The 13,983-nt window shown below is 41.3% G+C and overlaps 9 protein-coding genes across 9 annotated transcripts; all 9 read right to left on the bottom strand.

Moving 5' to 3' along the window:
- Nucleotides 1-382: 382 nt before the first annotated feature.
- On the bottom strand, nt 383-1,564 carry LSM04_001032 (uncharacterized protein; the record flags this gene model as incomplete). The annotated part of the gene is made up of 1 exon (XM_067333204.1): nt 383-1,564. The coding sequence occupies one exon, from the start codon at nt 1,562-1,564 to the stop codon at nt 383-385; it is 1,182 nt and encodes a 393-aa protein (XP_067186016.1).
- Nucleotides 1,565-2,009: 445 nt separating this feature from the next.
- On the bottom strand, nt 2,010-2,258 carry LSM04_008527 (Par3/HAL; the record flags this gene model as incomplete). Its single annotated transcript, XM_067333203.1, has 1 exon — nt 2,010-2,258. The coding sequence occupies one exon, from the start codon at nt 2,256-2,258 to the stop codon at nt 2,010-2,012; it is 249 nt and encodes an 82-aa protein (XP_067186160.1).
- Nucleotides 2,259-2,690: 432 nt separating this feature from the next.
- Nucleotides 2,691-3,044, bottom strand: LSM04_002861 (uncharacterized protein; the record flags this gene model as incomplete). The annotated part of the gene is made up of 1 exon (XM_067333202.1): nt 2,691-3,044. The coding sequence occupies one exon, from the start codon at nt 3,042-3,044 to the stop codon at nt 2,691-2,693; it is 354 nt and encodes a 117-aa protein (XP_067186053.1).
- Nucleotides 3,045-3,335: 291 nt separating this feature from the next.
- On the bottom strand, nt 3,336-3,909 carry LSM04_004424 (LSM domain; the record flags this gene model as incomplete). The annotated part of the gene is made up of 2 exons (XM_067333201.1): nt 3,336-3,548; nt 3,847-3,909. 2 exons carry the CDS (start codon nt 3,907-3,909, stop codon nt 3,336-3,338), a joined length of 276 nt encoding a protein of 91 aa, XP_067186082.1.
- Nucleotides 3,910-4,616: 707 nt separating this feature from the next.
- On the bottom strand, nt 4,617-5,930 carry LSM04_007315 (uncharacterized protein; the record flags this gene model as incomplete). The annotated part of the gene is made up of 1 exon (XM_067333200.1): nt 4,617-5,930. One exon carries the CDS (start codon nt 5,928-5,930, stop codon nt 4,617-4,619), a length of 1,314 nt encoding a protein of 437 aa, XP_067186134.1.
- Nucleotides 5,931-6,718: 788 nt separating this feature from the next.
- Nucleotides 6,719-8,959, bottom strand: LSM04_003412 (Chloride channel; the record flags this gene model as incomplete). Its single annotated transcript, XM_067333199.1, has 1 exon — nt 6,719-8,959. The coding sequence occupies one exon, from the start codon at nt 8,957-8,959 to the stop codon at nt 6,719-6,721; it is 2,241 nt and encodes a 746-aa protein (XP_067186067.1).
- A 358-nt stretch (nt 8,960-9,317) lies between these two features.
- On the bottom strand, nt 9,318-9,866 carry LSM04_002725 (uncharacterized protein; the record flags this gene model as incomplete). The annotated part of the gene is made up of 1 exon (XM_067333198.1): nt 9,318-9,866. The coding sequence occupies one exon, from the start codon at nt 9,864-9,866 to the stop codon at nt 9,318-9,320; it is 549 nt and encodes a 182-aa protein (XP_067186051.1).
- A 310-nt stretch (nt 9,867-10,176) lies between these two features.
- On the bottom strand, nt 10,177-11,079 carry LSM04_001452 (Phosphotyrosine protein phosphatase I; the record flags this gene model as incomplete). Its single annotated transcript, XM_067333196.1, has 1 exon — nt 10,177-11,079. The coding sequence occupies one exon, from the start codon at nt 11,077-11,079 to the stop codon at nt 10,177-10,179; it is 903 nt and encodes a 300-aa protein (XP_067186021.1).
- A 270-nt stretch (nt 11,080-11,349) lies between these two features.
- LSM04_006052 (protein of unknown function DUF1771) lies at nt 11,350-13,857 on the bottom strand (the record flags this gene model as incomplete). Its single annotated transcript, XM_067333195.1, has 1 exon — nt 11,350-13,857. The coding sequence occupies one exon, from the start codon at nt 13,855-13,857 to the stop codon at nt 11,350-11,352; it is 2,508 nt and encodes an 835-aa protein (XP_067186118.1).
- Between the last annotated feature and the right edge of the window lie 126 nt (nt 13,858-13,983).

Raw genomic sequence — 13,983 nt, 5'->3', positions numbered from 1 at the left:
ACGTAATATTGATTTATTGTAGAAAAGTGATACAAAAGTAAAAAAAAAAACCGAATACACATATATATATATATATATATATATATATATATATACGCATTATGCCTCAAGACCATCACCATTATTGTAGCCATCAGAAGAAACAGGGGAAGTAATGAAGACATAGTGATACAACCACAGGATACATCTCTCCTGTATATCCTTTCTTTCTACCACAAAGAGAGAAAAATAGAGAAGTAGAGAGAAAACAAAAAAAGAAATCAAGTGATAATAGTTTCTTATTGCGCGTTAACTCTAAACCTCTTTTCGTTCCCTCCACTTTTTCCTTTTTTCTCATCTATCTATCTATCTACTCTTTTTTTTTCTTTTCTTTTCCTGCTTTCTACAGCAACGACCCCTTAGTCGAAAGTAGACTACTAGGCCAACTGCTTGACGGTCGTTCCCGTGATGTATTTTGATCCCTTGATGTAATTTGGTCTGCTGCCTTTTGTAATGCAGCCTCGTTTAGTAATGCAATGCGCTGCATATAACGTTCCCGCATTTCACTTACCGTCTTATCACCACCCGCACTGCCCCTCTGAGGCGTAAATGATTCATCCCTATACCGATAGTCTCCTTCTTCCTGATCATAATCATGATAAAGATGATGACGATGATGATGATCCTGATTTTGTTGATAATAATAAGGTTCCTGTTGCTGCTGGTGTCGTTCCTCCTCGCTATTCCTGCGGTACTGATCAAACAGCATACGTGGCACACCACCACTACCACTATTTCTACCCCTAGCTCTATCATGGGCATTCGCATTACGGTGTAGTGATGTTGTTGTTGTTGTCATCATAGAAGTTAGATGCGATGCTGTGCGTGATCGCAGATCTTCCGGACGTAAATTCGCCGGATTAAGTCCCATCGCCCGCTTCTCATCATCGCTAAGCATATTCGCTGCAAACCGTACAGAAGTGTCCCGTAGTGTATCCACGGAGCTGTTTAACTCTTCAATCATGGATTGGAGCCGTAATAGTTGCTGCTGGACCTCTCCACCAATCGCCACACTGTCTGGAATAGCATCGCTCGGCTGCAGATTGTACTCCCGCTGCACAGTGTACATGAGAGATGGATCCAATTGTATGGCAGTTCGCCAGAGTGCACGGAGATGATGCCGCATTCCCTCCCGCAGGCTTTCTACCGTATTGTGAAACTGTGCAAAACTGCGTACCGCCTGATCTCGCAGCCACACCGCATCCTCAAAGGTGCACACACTGCGTTGAATGATCTCGTCTGTAAGTGAGGGCACCAGTCGGTTTTCCTCACGTGGTGTTGGCCAAGGACTCCAGTACCGCCTTTGTTGTTGTTCTTGTTGTTGATTCTGTTGTGATTGTGATTGTGCTTGTTGTAGTAATTCTGCGGCTGCTGCGGCCGTATCTATTTGTTGTGCGGTGTATGAGTCGGGGCCGGCCAATGCTAATACGATGGCCTCCCGCACACAGCGTGGTACATCGCCCCAGTCCCCATCACCGTTGGCAACAGAGCGCGCCACTTGCAGAATTTGATTGCCTCCTATCATTTCCTGTCCTTTATATACATATATACATTTATTTTATACGAATTGAATAGAGAAATATAGAAGTCAAAAAAAAAAAAAACGTATACAATCCCTTACCAGAGCAAGGAATCAAGATCCATAGAGGAGTATAAAAAAAAAAACAAAAACGCATCCCTTTGGCCTTCTTTTTCTTTTTGAATAACACCCATATTTGGTCCAAAGAGAATCCAAGCAGACCCAAATAATCATTACAACCGCAACATCAAGAGTATCAACATCAATATCAAAAAAACAAAAGAAGAAAAGGAGGAAAAACAGAAAGAAAAAAAAAACGCCAATAACATAATCAACAACAAAAACAACAACAACCGTGATGGGAGAAACCCCCTTCTGTTGTTTAAACCCCTCCCCACACCCTTTTTTTTGTTTTTCTTTCTCTTTCTCTTTTACTCTCTTTGTTAGTCTCTCAATCCTCTTCAATAGTCTCAAGAACCGCAAATACATGCTGGTTATCATCCAGTACATCACACACCCGTGCATTGGGATCACACATAACACCACCTTCTTTCTGAATGAACTTTGGGGAGCCGTACTTTCGTCCAAAATTCGCATCGTAGTGCACCATTGCGGCATTTCCAAGCCAAATCACATCTTGTGTGCCATCACCGCACTCAAGCGGGATAACTTTCTCACGCACATGTACATATATACGCATTTCTATTCCTATTTCTTTTTTTGTTTTTTTTTTTTCCCAACCTTACACGTTGCGGTGCCTTTTCTTGTGTGTATAGATACGTATATGCGACTAAAAGAGAGAGAGAAAACAAAAACAAAAATAGACAGTGACAAAATAATAATAATAACTCATTAAGACAATCACAACAAGCTACAATACCATGTTTTTAAAACTCAATTTCCTCCATGCACTGCACTCTCCTCATACTCATATTTACTTTCTTTCCTTCCCTTTCACACACATATTTATATAGATATATAAATATATGCAGATGCAACAGACTGCCAATCGCAATACTTCCAATAATCACCACCATCACGATGGTAATAATAATAATAATAATAATAATAATAATAATAATAATAATAATAATAATAAATCCTTATCATCATTACAAAAATACGCACTAAGTTAATATCCATTATGACTGCGCAGTTGTGCAATACGGCGCGGATCCAGTTCGTGCTGCAGTGCTCCTGCGGTTTCTCCTGGTGTTGGTGTTCTCCACATATTTGTGAGTGTTAATGCATCCCGCGCCTCCCGCTGACGTTTGGCAATCTCCAGCAATTCAGGTGGTATATTATCTCCGTAGAGCCGCTGGACGTGTGTGTACATCTGCTCCTCTCGCCGCGGCTGTACTCGCAGTACAGTCATTTTGAGGAATTGATACGCAAAGCCCATCACCAGCATTGAACACCAGAAGAATTGGATTTTTGTGCGAGTTGGCATGCGTTCATACCGCGCCACACCAGGCAGGGAGGACATCGCGGTAGTGATAAGAGTAAACTCCGCGCTTCACCCTTATATATATATATATATATATATATATATATATAGAGAGAGAGAGAGAGAGAGAGAGAGAGAGAAATAGAAAAAACAAGAACAAAGAGAAACAAATAGAAGGAAAGAAGGAATGCAAAAAAACAAAAAAACAAATCGGTCAGTAGTTTATTCATCAGTGGTACTCCACCACCTTCCATCATCATCACCTCTTCCAAAAGACACATACACACACAAATAATGCTTTATACGCTGTTAGCATCTTCTCACTCATTGTCACCCCACATTCGCCTTCATCGGCTCATCCTTGTCGTTGAAGCCAATATACACTACTGTCTCACCTCGAATAAAGCACAAAGCTGCCTGCTTCTCTTGTTCTTGTTGTGATTGATCCCCTGTACTCTTATCAATAACAAGGTTAAAGTTATTGTCGATGCCTTGCAAGACACCTGTGTGTGCGTCGCCGTACACAGTGAAGCACACTACTGGCTTCTGCATCATTTCTTCCAAATTGACTGTCGCCATTTCTCCTTTTTTTTTGTGTTCGTTTCTAATATTTTTTCCTCAATTAATATTCTTCTCTCTCTCTCTCTCTCTCTGTGTATCCTCACCTACCTTCAGCAAACACACTGATTAATGAACATTAAAAGGAAAAACGAAAAACAACAACAACAACAACAAAAAAAAAGAACATAAGGTAATATAAGAGCATAAATGAACGAGACAGGGCAACATCATTTTCACCCCCCTATTCTTTCTAATGAGAGCCATTCACAGAGACAGATACATATGGAAGCATACGGTCAATCATAGTACTGCCTTTACTGTTCCACTGCATTTGAGACGCCATTTTTTTCTTTTTTGTAACTTTCATAGAAATCACTTTTTTTTCTATTCATTCGATGTTGCAAAAGAAAAAAAAAAAAAAATAATAAACACCCAATATCACAGAAGCAGCACGCAAATAATTTTTTTTTACAAAAAAAAAAACCATGCGAAATAAGGCAAAGTAACCAATGTGACACCAGAAGAAGGGGCAAAAAAGACAGTTGCCTCACCCATTGGATCACCCAAGAGCTATTCATTGCAGAATATCATTATCACCATAATCAGCGGCAGTAAGATCGAATACTGTCTGCTGAAAAATTGGATTAGGGAGAAGTTATAAAGTACAGAGGAAACACAAAAAAACGAAAAAAACAACAACAACAGAAATTGTGTCTTTTTTTCTTTCTTTTCGTTTGGCCTTTCCATAAGTATATATATATATATATATATATATATATATATATACTTATGTATGGTTTCTCCCTTTTATCCTCTTTTCAACACATGGTAATGTCAAAATGGAAGGAGACAGGTGAATATATATATGCTTTTCTTTTGGAAACGGAGTAAAAGAGAAAAAGCTATCGTAGCAAAATGATGTATTGCTACGGTAATGCAACAGCTCGTACGACAAAACCCATCTATTTTCACGTGTTAGGAGGGGAATGAGAGACGAGTGACATCTACCTTGTCTGACTCTCCACGCTGTAAATTATTAACTAAAGCAAACTATACTACACTAGGGTAAGGCATAAACTCTTCATACCTTATTTGATACTCCTGAATCTCCTGCCTTTCCCTCCTCTCCAACTCCAGACGCTCAACCGACTCCATACAAATAACTTTCTGCAGCATCGTTGCCAGTGATCTTCCAGTAGATTCCACAAAGCTTTTGTACAACCGCCGTCGCGGTGGTGATGGAGTAGGTGAAGTTGAGTACCGAGAGGAAGTTGATTGAGGTCGTAACAACGACACTTGTCGTTGCTGTTGCTGTTGTTGTTTATTATCGCTATTATGACGGCTCTTTCGCCGATACACACTTGGAGCTGAAAGACAACGTCCAAGTGGAAGAGTAGCTGCTCCATACAGTTCTTCCTCAATAGGAGTAGCAGCAAGAGTACTAGCAGCAGCGGTAGTCATAACAGTAGTTGACGCTGTACTCGCAAGTACAAGTTCATTGTGGTTCTGCCTCTGTCTATCAACGCGAAGTTTCTGCATTTTACTAAGCAGAAGTGTCTGCCATTCATATTCTATCAGACGACGATGTATAGACTCCTGCATATCTAAACAACACATGTGTAGTACATACCGTTCCCATAAATAACCCGCAATCATCTCACGCCTTGTAATTACCCACATACCTCTACAATGTCGAATCGCAATAGTACGCCATGCGTTGTTAAAAAACTCAACAATAGCATAACGCTTCTCACTTTCTAAGGCAGAAACCTCCCGTAATAACGCTCGATCTCTTTCGCGTGCAGTAAACGACAAACGCCGTTCATGCAGCGTTGATGTACTTCCCTCCACCGGGGAGAAGTCCATCTCACTATCACTACCAGACACAGTACGAAGATGATCAAAACGTAGACTGGCGGTGGGCATACTCACTTCCGGCCACGTAGATGATGCGGCAGTCTCTACTCGTCGGTGAAACATAGTTGTATCTGCACAGGAGTTCTCTACAGTGGTGGATGAACAGACAATCGTGTCGGAGAGATCCCGCTCAAAGCTGCCGGGGAGTTGGGGGCCAACGTGAGAGGCGTAGACTGTGACTCGTGTGGAGCGTATGGGGGATAGGGCGGAGAGTAATGGCACTGATGATATTTTAGCAATGGTTGGTTTCTCTAGTGTGAGGGATGGGAGTTGTGGATCTCCTGATAGTTGTTGTTGATTGCGATGAAGATCATCGTCATCTTCTTCCTCGTCTGCGGGTTGTGGACCAGAGGCTAAGGGGCATTTATTACTATCTCCACCTTTTTCTGATATGCTAGAGAGACTATCCTGCGCAACAAACGACCCTTTACAGCAACAATAACCCATTGGTTCTCCTATTTATTAATATATATATATATATATATATATATATATATATATATGGCGTTATCTTACTTTCTTCTTCTCTTTTCTTTTGTGTGTGTGTGTGTGTCTCAGCTTTTGTTGTTTATAGGCGTTTTTCTATAATTAAATCTCTTCTTTAGCTGATTTTTCTTTCTTTTTATATACACAGTTACCGCACTGCCACTATCTTATTCTTCGCAGGCTCCATATAGGACCGAATGAGCTAAAATACCTCTATTCGTCCTCTCTTTTCCCCTTCTCTCCTTTCTATACAAATTTGTTGTAGCTGTACCAACCACCATGTGAAAAGTGAGCAATGAAAAAAAAAAAAAAACAATAAGTAGAAATAAATAAATAAATAAATAAATAAATAAATAATAATAATAATAATAATAATAATAATAATAATAATAATAATAATAACTATTATTATTATAGAGGGAAATACAGATAGAAGAACAAAATCAACAGCCACAACAACAACAACAACAACAACAACAACAACAACAACAAAAGCAATATTCCATTCGTATTTATCTGAATGCGTACGTATGGGTAGATATCGACACAGGCAGAGGTCTTATTTCTTCCATATTGTTTTCTTTTACTTCTCTTTGCTCTTTCTTTTAAAAAAAGAGTCCCCACCTTCTCTTCTCTTTTTCTTTCTTCCGGCTTGCGCCTCCTTAAACGCGTTGAATATATGTACTTGTAGACTCTTTTTTGTTTTCTTTCTTTAAAATTTTCCTCTTCTTCTTTTTGCTCTTTTTTTTTTATCTTCCGCCTGCTCGTTCAAGTTCTACATCCTCCATGTGCTCTGCCCGCTCCGAATCTCGCAAGAACTTAATAAAATCTTTTTTACTAATATAACCCGTGAACTTTGAGTGTCTACACACCATAATGTGCCGTAGTCCAAGTGATTTAAATAGAAAGAGCATTCGCGAAACAGGACACTCTGGCTCCACCTGCAACATTGGACTCTCCACCACAGATGTAATATCAAGTTCTAGAGGTTCTTCTCCATTTTCTTCTCTTTTTACTCCTCCCCTCTCTGTTGTTGTTGTATCACTAGAGGGTGTTGCCGTAAAGCGGACAGCCGTGTCAAAGTTAATACGACTATCTTTTGCCGCAGCCCCCTGAATCGCCCGCACAATCTTCTTTGTAGGCGCATACCCGATAAGTGTCATATCCGCAAGGGAATTCACCACTGGAAAACCCGATACTTGCATCTCCTGCAGAATCTGATTTAGTTTTCCCACAGTGAAACCGTGTGCGGTGAGAACAGTGAACTTCCGCTGCGCATACACGTCCTCCGCCACGGCGTCAATATGACACTCTTTCTTTGGATCAAGAAATGGTAAATTATTTTCGGTAATACCAATTTCATATGTACCTTCCACCCCTACACCTTCTGCGGCGGCCTTAGCGCAGAGAATACCAATAATCACTGGGACAAGATAATCTAATGAACCCGTTAATTCAAACATAATAATAGCAAGACAAATCGTCATTCGGGTAACTCCAGTTAACATAGCCGCCGCTCCCACAATTGCATAGACGCCTGGAATAACACAGAGATCTTGACTCCAACACTCTGAAAAGATGTATGAACTGGCATAAGATTCCTGTATAGCACGACACATAATACCAAACGCCCTACCATACAAGGCACCAATAGCAAGAGATGGAACGAGAACACCTGATGGTAAGAATGTACCCACAGTGTATACACATAATAATAACTTTACTGAGGCTGTTATAAGAAGATACAAAAAGGTTCGCACATTGCTTTCCTGACAAAGTTCAATAGAACTGTTAGGGGTACAATCCTGGAAGGCGTCAGCGAGTAGTTCTAATAAACTTCCCGCGCTATAAGGGGTAATAAAGTTTAATACAGCTGTAACTGCAGCCACAACAGCTGCTTCTGTTACACGCCACATTTTGAGATTAACTTTTCGCCAACGAATGATACGAATATTTACCACATTAAATAAAGATCCAAGAAGACCACCAATAACACCCATAAGGGCAAAAAGTGGGAGTTGAAAAAAATGCCAATCATGTTTATAATTCACACTAAATTGCACAATATGTCCTGTATGCCATAAATCTATACGTGATTGCACTAACACTGCCGTTACACCGCATATAAGAGCTGCCATCATGGCCTTAAAGTTATAAAAACTCGATATCTCCTCCAGTGCAAATATAACACCTCCAACAGGTGCCCCAAACGCCACCGCAACACCTCCTGCTGCTCCCGCCGTAATAAGTTCTCGCTTCTTCGCATCCAGTCGATAACTTGGAAATACATTTGCAATAATTTCCCCGGCACAGGCCCCAATATGCACAAACGGTCCTTCCTTTCCCACCACAAGTCCAGAGCCGGTGGATAGACTCATACCAATCGTCTTTGTTACAAGTGTCCATCCACCAAGGTATCGGCGTACGTGATGACCAGAAACAATCGTTTTTACTTCATTAATACCGCCACCCGCCGCGTAGGGGGCATATACTTTACACACAAAAGATGCGATCATCGCGGCTAGAGTGGAAAGAAGGACATAGAAGCAAAAATCCGCAAACGCCGCTACACGATCGCCTCTGCCAAGAAAGAATTCACCCCATGTGTAGTAACCGGCACAATCCCCCTCCTCCACACAACAAAGATTTCGGCCAAGCCAAAAGAAATTGGCGCAGATGCCAAGACGAAAGGCTGAAACCCAATGTGAGCACGCATCACAAAATACACCAAGAAGACCAAGTACAAGTCCCGTTACAAAAGCGGCAAGAAAACTCTCATTCTGTGTTAGTGCATTACGTGTACGTGAGGAGATGGAGCCATCGCCAGTCTTGTGTTGCCGAGCCACACGTCTCTCACTCGCCTCGTGGTGCGAACTAATCCAATCAATGGTTGCCCAGTCGGACTCAATCGGCGCATTGACAATAGCGGCAAATTCACCTGGTCGTTGTTGTTGTTTTTGTTGGTGCTGCTGCTGCTGTTGTTGTTGCATGTTCCAATCCTACTCACTTACGGCAAAAAATATACCATAGGGGAATCAAAGAATTAGAATAGGAAGAAAAGTAAAAAAAACAAAAACAAAGAAGGAAGAGTTAAAAAAAAAACAGAGAGATAGAGAGATAGAATCTCATGTATATATCTGACTAATTGTCTACATTAATGAGTGATTGAAAGAGAGGGAATGCACGAGCAACAAAGTGGATTGAGAAACCAGCGATAGATGTAGATGTACACATTCGTGTGTACTTCTCTCCCTGCTCTATCTATCTATCTTTTCCCTTTCATTTTTGTTTTCTTCTTTGTGCTTTGTTTTGTTTTTTTGCTCTCTCTCTCTCTCTCTCGCCTTTTACTCACTCCCCTCTTATACGTTTCACCTTCTCTGCAATCTTCTGCTCCATAGCTCTTCTACGCTCCGCCTCCGTTGCCTGCCGTTCCGCCTCACGCTGGGCACGATCAAAGGCATCCCCCAATGTTCCCTGTTTAACGTGAAATGCAGCCGCAAACCGTTCAGCAGTTTTCTGCGCCGCTTCTTTTGCTTCCACACGTCGTGTTTCACTCAACTCATCCGCGTAGTTGCGCAGCAGCGATTCATGTAGTGTTTCACACTCGCGATGGATTACATCCGCTGGCACCCCACTCGCCATACGCTCCTCCCGGTAAAGTAGTACTTTTAACTTTATGGAACGCAGCAGCTGATGCTGTTCTAGTCGGGCGGCTAATTCCTTGTTCTCTTTAGCCGGTCGCAGTGCCTCTAGTGGATTTACAGACGGCGGTGGAACATCATCTGTGTACTCCACCGGTGTGAACTTAGAGAGCTGCGAGATGGCCGCCTTACTACGTTGTACATATCCGCTAAGGCCGGTTCCCTTCACGCTAACGGATCCAATGCCGTTATACATTGGAGATGAAGGAACAGCTAAGATCAAGTAGATAAATAGATAGATAGAGAAAGCGTGAGGAGATGTGTCTATGCGAAACTTGTTGGTGATTGCCAGAGTCAAGGAAAATTTTAAAAAGAAAGGTGGGTGCCAGTGACTAGTAACAGTAGAAAAAAGAGTTAAAAGAAAAACGGAGCAACAAACAGTTTCAGAAAGAAAGAAAAACAATAACAACAACAACAACAACACCAAGTATAAAGGGGGAGGAGTTTTCCTTATTCATTGATACCCACTTCACCACATATATACATATACACATGTGATTTACAGGTCATGCCTTAATAGACCCCTCCCCTTTCTCTCCCTTCAACAATTCATCGTTCAACAACAATCGTTCACTGTAGTGTTCTTCCAACCGTGAAAGCAACGCTACACAACGTCGCAACAGGATTTCTCTAGCCTGTACAAAACGAGCTTCATGTTCACTCTGACGCTCAAGATTATAACGTGTGGCAATCTCATCCATTTCCCACCTCTCTGATATCTTCATTCTGGTACGCATAGTATTAGTGTTAAGACGCATAAAGAGTGGTTCTCCCTCGTATAGGTGATCCTGAAACTTGCGTGTGGAAGTTTCGTGAAAAATCTTTGGATCACGTGGACTCCAAATTTGCCATTGACGTTGTGCATCTGTTGCATCCGCTCCAACTCGCCAATGCGATGGTGTACTTGGAACAAGTAGAGGATCATAGTAAACGGTACCATCTTCCTCCTTTCCCCCTTCACCATCGGAATACTCATTATTATTATTATTATTATTATTATTATTATTATTATTATTATTAAAATCACCACTCTGGTGATTGCTATAGAGCATATTTTTAGTATCGTCAGCTTCGGCATGTAAAGAACGTCTTCGAATAATGCCAGTGGGTCTCTGCGTTTTATCTGTTGTCTTTCGCTCGTAACTGGTATCAATGCTTATATACACATCATACGTCTTCCGTTGTCTCCGTGCACTTTCTAGCGATGATACCGATTGACTAGTAATATCAATACCAATATCTTTTAGTACCTTAACAGCTAATGGGTGAACTGTCGCTTCATGGTGGATGCCTCCACTCTTAATGAATACTAGATTCGCCGTTAATTGGCGTAGAATACCTTCTGCCATTTGTGTTCTCGCGCGGTTTGTGACTCCGGCAATGAGGATACCGCGAATACTACTAGCCATACCTGCTGCCGTTAATCACTCCATTATCAAAAATTGAGCAAACAGGAACAATTAATACAAGAGAACACAAACGTACATGTACAAATACAAGCATAAACACAAGCAAAGAAAAAAGAAAAGCTACAATGAAAGACTGCAAAAGTGTATATGTATGTATATACATATATATTCTTTTTTTAATGAATAATCAGTAATCCTTTTTTTTTGTTACAACACCATTTCTTAATCCACTCCTTTGTATATAATAATGTATGGCACCGAGATAAATTCTCACTCTCTTCTTGACATCACTATAACCTCAAAGAAGGCTGGTTTCACTGACTTAATTTCAACCACCCCCTTTAATTTTGGATCTTGCTGTAGTTGTTGCAGGACGGCAGGGTAAATGGTGGAGTACCCACGTTTACTGTGGTGTCCACAACCAACAACAATCGTTAATCGACGAATCTTCTTTCGCACACACAACTCCACACGCCGCCGCAGCACCTCCACAACCTCATCTCTGTGAAAACCATGCAGATCGAGTGTGGATGCGGGATTAGATGCGAGTCGCTCCCGTTCCAGTGCCACCATCGCAATACGGTTTAATCGATTATACTCCACACCGAGTTGTTTGCCGTGGCGACTCAGTGCTTTTGCCGTCTTTCCATCCCCACGTAGATACGCCGCACTGGCTTGGCTCATTACACGTAAACGACATGCATTAATGATATACGCCCGTTCTCGTACACGTCGCCAGTCTCCCATGGAACGTAATTCTGGTTCGACTTCATCACAGAACTTTTGTACTTCATCTCGTGTAGCACTTGGCTGCAGTAAATGGGATGGCAAAGACTCCTGTAAGGTTTTATCAGAACGATCGGGTACACGAGGAATTGCAGAAACACTGTTGGTAGTATTACTATTACTAGTAATAGTAGTAGTAGTAGTAGTAGTAGTAGTAGTAGTAGTAGTAGTTTTAGTTTTAGTTGTCTCATCCTCAAACTTTAAAAGTTCTGCTATCATTTCATTAAGTGCGGTACTCGTTTTTGTAACATCACTACCAGAGGCACCAAAAGTGCTACGAATGACTTCCTGCGGCAAAGAAGGAAACAAGGCATATAATTTCTGCAATCGTAATTCATCCGTAGGTTTGATGTTTCCATTCCAATGATTACCGTAATCGCTACGGGTGAGGTTCTCTACAGAGCACAAGAGAGCATCATATGCCACCGCGTGGTCTCCATCACATCTACTCAGAACTGCCTCAATAGAGGAAGTTTCCACAGCAGGGAATAGAGTACATAGTGTGAGAAAACACTCATGCTTTGACTGTACCTCAGCTTCCTGTAGAGATGTATCTTCCTTTGCTTGCTCTTCCCAAAGAATGGCATTAATTTCTTCAGCACTTTCAAATCCATCTAATTTACTTAGAGTATCCGCAACAAAGTTAACATCCCCATTAGCACATCGAAGGGTTTGTAACAGTAAATAAGGTTCAACAGATGGAAATGCCTCCAGAAGACCCATAAGTGCTTCTAACTCCTTATCATCATTTGGTTGATATGAATATTCTTCGTGTGATTGGTACCGTTCTTGAAACATTGCCTCACTTTCGTTAGCTTCCACCTTGGAAATGAAATCAGATAACATTACTGCAGTCGGTTGCCTTTCCCACACTGCCTTTTCCCCCTCTTCTTCCTCTTTCTTTTCTTCCTCTCTCAAGAATACCACCATCTTATCCTTCTCTTGTCGAATTCCCACCCTTGTCATAGTCTGATCACATGATAAACCCTCAGTTGACCGGTCTTGCAGAACAGACCTTGTATACAAAATACAATCTGTGCCAATTTCATGTCGGTAGTGACAAGTTGAACCCCGATTACAACGACCATTTAGAAAAAAGACACATACATCTGCATCTATCTCTGAATGATTACACTCTTTCCCATACTTGCATGCTCCAAATTGTGCTATACATGGATGTTTAGCTTTTGGTTTGCTTACAGAAGTTTGAGGAGGAGGAGGAGATAAAGAAGGAGAACTCTGACTCTTCACAACTTGCAGGATCTTTGGGGGATGTGATGGTGATGATGATTCCTCTTCTTGACCCTGTGAATTCTTTTTTAGAGCTTCTAAAAATGGTTTTGGCGCATCTACGCATGATATCTGCTGTGTTTGCCAACTCGTTGCGTAAGGATCCGTATGAGTTGGTTCAGAACCCTGAATAAGATTATAGCGACTGGGTTGTGGAAGGGTTTCTACTACATTATTATCAAACTCTTTATCGGTGTCTGCAGGATTTGATACAACTTTTCCTATAAGGACATGACCACCGCTGGATTCGGATACATCAACGATAGCACCTGTAGGGAGTTTCATTGTATTTCCACGCACAGGAGGTCGTCTATCGGCGCGTATGTCTACGCCATCCACATAGTGTAGCTTGGTACAGAATTCACCATATATACAGCAGCCGTTAAAGTAATTTATACACGTATTCGCAGGGTAATCACGCAGGAGACAACGGTCTCCAAAGCAACAGGTCTTAAACTGAGCAATACAAGGATGTTTCCGTTCACGTTTTGGTGTAGTAGTAGTAATACTCGTGGTATCGGGTGTTTTTTTTCGTACTTCCGTCTTTACCACTGGAACAGGATCTCGCTGTTCACTTCTTTGATTTAATATCTTGAGGGCGAGATTGTAATTACCACCCGTGTCTTTTAGCGCTTGTAGCGACTTTGTCTTGCTGAAACCCAGCGACTGCAACCTTTTCACATCGTTTTCATACCGTTTCATGGAAAAATAAACTCTCCATCTAAGATGGAGGAAAAAAAAAAATAATAAGGAAAGGAAGAAGAAAGAAAAAGAGGAAATGTATGCAAGAATCAACGAAAAAAAAAAAATAATGTGAATTTATTCAAA

This window comes from Trypanosoma melophagium, assembly GCF_022059095.1.
Source record: "Trypanosoma melophagium isolate St. Kilda chromosome Unknown ctg8segment0, whole genome shotgun sequence".
Lineage (NCBI taxonomy): Eukaryota > Euglenozoa > Kinetoplastea > Trypanosomatida > Trypanosomatidae > Trypanosoma > Trypanosoma melophagium.
This window is presented reverse-complemented; position numbering and strand designations above follow the sequence as displayed.